This window comes from Amphiprion ocellaris, chromosome 3, assembly GCF_022539595.1.
Source record: "Amphiprion ocellaris isolate individual 3 ecotype Okinawa chromosome 3, ASM2253959v1, whole genome shotgun sequence".
NCBI classification, from domain to species: domain Eukaryota; kingdom Metazoa; phylum Chordata; class Actinopteri; family Pomacentridae; genus Amphiprion; species Amphiprion ocellaris.
In genome coordinates this window covers 36,956,433-36,962,432 of record NC_072768.1, presented here as the reverse complement: position 1 = coordinate 36,962,432, position 6,000 = coordinate 36,956,433, and the positions used below count along the sequence as shown (strand labels likewise).

The 6,000-nt window shown below is 37.4% G+C and overlaps 1 protein-coding gene across 2 annotated transcripts in view; it reads right to left on the bottom strand.

The window, feature by feature from the left end:
• Positions 1-280: 280 nt before the first annotated feature.
• tango6 (transport and golgi organization 6 homolog (Drosophila)) overlaps positions 281-6,000 on the bottom strand; it is a 34,936-nt gene continuing 29,216 nt past the window's right edge. The window contains exon 18 of one of the 2 annotated variants that reach the window (XM_023294414.3): positions 281-1,574. In XM_023294414.3, coding sequence (XP_023150182.2) covers positions 1,398-1,574 — 177 coding nt within the window. In that variant the 3' untranslated portion in view covers positions 281-1,397. Of the gene's footprint in view, positions 1,575-2,214; positions 5,914-6,000 lie in introns of those variants that run through there. The other variant, XM_055006424.1, reaches the window with a different exon arrangement.

Sequence of the window (6,000 nt, the reverse complement as noted above, 5' to 3'; positions counted from 1 at the left end):
GTGTAACAGCTGGTTCAACCCCAAGAACTTTCACTCAACTGAAACATCCAAAAACAAAATTATGCACTGACATATAACTCCTGAAGTGTTTTTAAGTTTTACACACAAATAAATCTGATCTTGTGGCACAAAAGATGGATTTAGTAGAGTTTCTACTTTGCATTTTCTCTTTGTTCCTCAGAAAATTCATGATTTGCCTCAATCTAATACAAGCACATATGAAAACTGGAGACTTTAAATCAAATTTGTATAAACAGCAAGAAATAAGAGGCAAGTGTGATGATAAAATATATGCATTTTGTTAAAAGGTGAATCCATTTCATTGAAAACAGGTATAAGAACTCACTAGAAACAGAATTAAAGCAGCAGAGGAAAGAAAAATGTTGGGTTTTAGTTAATTCAAGCTTCAAAAATGTTGGATCCTACATTTCCCATAATGCACTTTGGGGTTTTTGTGTCCTCAGGTGTTACAGAAGACGTCATAGAAACATTTTCTGCAAGTAAACTTAACTACAGGTGAACAGTGTAAAAATTTAAACTCAAAGATATCAGCATGAAACTTCCCCAACTGATTGTTTCCAATACAATTAGTTTTGCATAACAAGTTTTCTGAAATTGTATGTTTAAATATTCAAATGAGGCATTATATCTCTAAATATTGCACTAATTTAAACTACTTTCCATCACAAAAATCTTAACATTAAATTAAACCAGCATGAAAATTCTAGTTTCATTTTGTGATGTTAGAGTCCAAGGTTTTTCCAGAACCGATACCATTAATTTAGGAAATACTGTTGAGAAAAATCTAATTTCTCCATATTTTTAGGAATAAAATGTGCCTAATACATGAACAAACCCTTCTGTGAAAACCTTTAGAATATAGAAAGGAGTAAAATTGGAAACTCTGGTGAATATAAGTGCAGCTAAAGTGGAGATTTCTGGTAGAATCAGAATACGAGGACAATTTCAGCTGAAAACACATATTGTAATTGAAATCTGCAGACGCAAATAGAAAAAATAAATAAAATAAAGACCTTAATGTCTATTTTCTAAAAGAACACATCAAAATAAGCCCAAATCTTAAAAATGACCCAAAAAAAGCATGGTTTTACCCAAACTGTGAGCCTGAAATCCTGCACAATAAGATGTTTCTATGGAAATATTGCTTCATTCTGATAATTCTTACCTGTTAATTGTCTTTTTTCTATCACCAAACCTGCATATTTTGCATATTCTGAGATATAACTCCAGGACAAATTGGTGTTTAAAAGTTTATTTTGTAAACCGTTTGTTGGTGGTTTGGTTTTTGTTGCTTCTTCAGGATCTAACAGACGGATGAAACCTCCAGAATATAAAATCTATTTTACAAGGAAGCAGAACCAACACCAGGAGGAGTTCTACGGCAGGACAACGATCTTCTTCTCCAGCTTTTGCTGGGGGAAGATGAACCTCCTCATCACGTCGTCCAGCTCCTCCAGGGCCAGCTGAGCGTGAAGAACCGCCACCTCGTCTGGGTCCGAGCGAACCACCAGCTTCAGGGCCCGGTAGAGGTCCAACAGAACCTCACTGAGAACCTGCAGAGCATCGACACAAACAGTGGGCTGTTACTGTTCAATATTAAGGCTTCAGACAGCCCATAATCCATCTTCAATCTCCACATTCAAGATGTATATCTACAGTTTTCTAATATAAGGTGATCCTCACTAATATTTGGGTCAGAATCGGTTCTCTCCAGAACATTAAAGAACCGTCCGTAAAGTTATTTCCCTTCATTTAAGTTCTTCTACTCAGGTTGTGATAATGTTGAAAAATCCTGCCAGTCAGTTTGGAAACGAACACCTCCGCTATTAACCTGCTGAACTCCAAGCAGCACTTTCTGGTGTTTTATTGCTGCTGTCACATTTTTCTTCACGCTGGACTCAGTTTTCTCTTCAATCTAAAGTCCTGCAGCTCCATGGAAACCGAACAACCATGAGGACGGAGAAAGACTGAAGAAATGACAGATATAATGGCCTAAATAACAGAAAAAAACAATAAGTTACATTTATTTGACTACTTCCTTCATAAAGCTGTTAAAAAAAACAAAACAGATTCAGCATGTTCAACAGGAGAGAGAATTTTCCTCAGTCTCTTGTCATCTCAGTTTCGTGTCTTTTTTTTGTAATTTTGTCTAGTTTTTTCTCAGTTTGTATTGCTTTGTTTCGTTTTTGTTGCTGTCTCTTGTTTTTGTCATTTTGTCTTCCTTTTATATAATTTTGTGTCGTATTTTTGTTGTTTTGTGTCTTATTTACATCATTTTGTGCCTCTTTGTGGTGGTTTTGTCTCCACATTCTATTGATATTGAACTATTTCCATGTTTCCAGCTTCTCCAGACTATTTCTCTCTACTCTGCTCATCATCTGTAGAAAGATGTTTCTCCATGCTGAATGTATCTCCAACAACTTGCTCCTCTGTTCACTGTTTCTGAGCCATGATGCATTTATTTTATTCATCCAGTAGCTTTCATTTTCTTCTTGTGATCATTTTGGACAAGTTTTGATGCATTTTTGAACATTCTTTCCAACAATTCTGCACAGGTTTATGCCATGGTAGGGCATTTTTGAGTCATTTTATGTGAGTTTGTTCAATTTCAGACAGTTTTTAAGTCATTTTGCCACACCTCTCAGTCTCTCTGTGGAAACTGCCTGCAGTTCAACCTGAAAACTTTCTAAATTTTTCACTGTTGGTCTCAGCTGATGTAGAATCAGTTTTGCCGAGGGGTTCAGAATGTTTTGTTTTCCACATAATCTGGTGCGAACGCCTTTTTGAAGAGATTTTATCGGAGACCTGTAGAAGGAAATTATTTTGACGAATTATCTTGATGTTTAAGCTTAGATTTGGTTCAGTTTTCCAAAGTTACACAGGATTAGTTCAGGGACCACCGGAAAGTTGGTTCCAGCTGACTCGATCCTGACTTTGCAGTGGTACAGAATCTGTTGGAAATGCTTCAGTTTTAAAGAATTTTAACAACATTTTGATGAAATATCACAAATTTAAGCCCAGATTTCCAATGAAACTGTATGTCACACATGACAGGTTCAAGGACAGTCGGGAAGTTCCAAAAAAAAAAAACCCAAGAATTCTCCATTTTTGCAGTCTCTGGCTGATAAATGATGCAAATTTGGCAATTTTTTAAAAGACAATGTGTCAAAATACACTGAGGGTTCAGAGATTTAACTAAGAACTGATGAACTAACAGAAATGTGGAACTGGAATTTAACTTTAAAGTTCGGTTTTATAAAGATGGGCAGAGATAGGAAACATGTTTTTAGGGAGTATTTCCAGAGAGTAATGGAAGAAGTTGTTCTTCATCTCACAGTAAGGAAACCAGTAAAGGTTCTCATCACTACAACAGAACATGGAACCAGATGTGGTTCTGATCGTCCACATGTTTATCCTGAAAGTCATCGTATTCACTTCCTGCTGCAGAAACTCTCCAGAACCTCTCATCTTTTTGTTCCCCAGTCTTCCAGGTCATCCTTCTTTCTGTTCCCACATCTGGGCTGTCATTAACCAGTACAGCTGCTGGTAATGACAGGACCTGAACTGGGACCAGCAGCTGGACGTCAACATCTGCAGTCATGGAAACGTCTCAGAGCCACATCCAGCTTTTTAAAACGTCAACGACTACCTGCAGCCGACACACACTACGTAGTAAATCTGAATATTATGTCTGAAATCTGCCACCAGTTTCACACTAACAGATTTTGGTTGCTAATTTCCCAGCAAGTTGTTTCTACATGAAGGTTGGCAGGTTGGCAAAAAGGAGGAAGAAAGTGAAGCTCCTCATAAACAAATATACAACTCAGTGGATTCTGTCCTTCCTACTAGCCTATTCTTTCTCTGTACATCTTCCTTCTGTCCGTTTTCTTGCTGAAAAATCTGAAATATTCCAACTTTTCCAATCCCTTTTCTCCTTTTGTTTAAACTACAGGTCAGTTCAACCGCTGTGACCTACAGTAACTAAGAGTTTCACAATTTAGTGTCAGAAAAAGTTGACATTCATCAAACAAATACCCCGGCAGCAAAGATTAGGGTCCATTTATTCACTCTCTATTAAAAAAAACCAAATCTAGTGTTTATTTTGGATGTGTGCGATAGTCGACTAAACAGTTAAACTTGCATAGTTGGCAACAGAAATCTTGACAGTTGCACAAATTCTTAATATTTATTAATACATTTATTTACTCTGAAAACTAAAACAATCAGGCAGGGTTGGTAATTTAAAATTATAAAACCCAGACAAACAAAAGAAATTGCCTAAAATCCACAATTTACCAGCCAGAAACTGTAAATACAGATAGAATCTAAAGATTTTTGAAACTTCCTACGGTCCTTGAATGAATCATGAGTAAAATGCCAGGAAAAATAACTTTTTCAACTTTTTAAACATTTTGTCTGCACTTAAAAAAATGTTCTACACGCAGATACTCATTAGGTTTGTTTTTATTTTTGGAAATCAAAAATGGCTTTCAGGCACTTGGGAAAATGTGTTGATTTCAGATTTTCTCCTATTTTTGTGACAAATAATCAAAACAATTCGACTTTAATTTTTCCTTTTTTAGTGTTTTATGGCTTTTGAATTGTGTCATTCTGCACAGAAGACATTTCTGAGTTCTCTCTGTCTTCATGGTTGTGCAGGACTTTATATTGCAGTGAAAAATTAACCCACAGTGAAGAAAAATGTGACAGGAGGGCAATAAACACCCAGAAACTGTCTGGAATTGATGTTTTTCGTCCTTAACTTACCCCGATGCAGCTCCGGCTATGCATGTAGGTGTGTTTCCACTGGGCTAAACCTCGGCGACTCATTAATTTACTGTTTTTAATGTTACTTTACTGTAAATTAAATAAAGATGACAGCTTTATTCATTAGTTTCGTCCTCACACAGCGACGTCCTGATGGGTTTAACAGTTTAAATGTGTTTCCAGTGAGAATCCTGACATTTCTGCATCACCGTTTCCATTCTGGGAGGCCAGAGAGCTGCGATGTGATTAACCGTCGACTATCTAAGAACAACACGGATTCAGGAATGTGGAGCTGTGAGAAAGAGAAACCCGGTGCGGCTCTAAACACTGTGTTCGGATTGAATCCCAACACCATGAAGGTTAAGGTTAGTCTGTAATCGCAGCGATGACCACAGGGGAAGTGAGGTGGATTAGAGACTAGAACAACAACCCATCACTCTCAGAAACACCTGATTCAGCCTCAACAGCAGCACGAAGCAAGAGTCCGACTGCCTCCAAAAGTCCAAATGTTCCTCATTGTTTAAGTGAATGTTCAAACTGACCACCGTCACCTTTTAACCCCATTCCTGCTGATGTGAAAGCAGCACATGAGGAAACTTTTCAGCCTCCGAACCTGAAGCCTGAGAGAGCAGCTGATGGAAAATTACAAGCCGTTCAGAAACAGCCGTTGTGTTCTTTGTAACTCTGACAGGGAAAACAAAGAGTTCGTGATTGATTTGGTTTCACCTGAAGGTCATTCTTGACCCGAAGCCCAAGTTCAGCTCCTGAGGTCTTTATGAAAACCTTTAAAAAGGGGCAGGGTGACCTAGTTCTTATTCATTTATTTCACCTCTGGATTTATCCTCGTTTCAGAACACTTTGTGGAATTTTACCCTTGGATGGTGGTGGAAATGGAAATGGATTTAAACTTTGGTCTCCTTTGTAAAGCACTTTGTAACTTCAAGTTTTTATAGAAATAAAGAATATTTATTAATTTCATTATTACAAAAAGCACAGAGCAGTAGTTTTTCCAGTAAATACCTGTTGCATGGTGGTGGCAGTATCATGCTCTGTGGAACTGGTGTACTAGACAAAGTAAATGGAATAATGCAGAAGGAGGATCACCTCCACATTCTTCAGGAAAACCTAAAACCATCAGGACAAGGTTGATTTTGGATGATATTGGATGCTTCAACAAGACATTGAGCCCAAACACACATCAGACATGGTAAA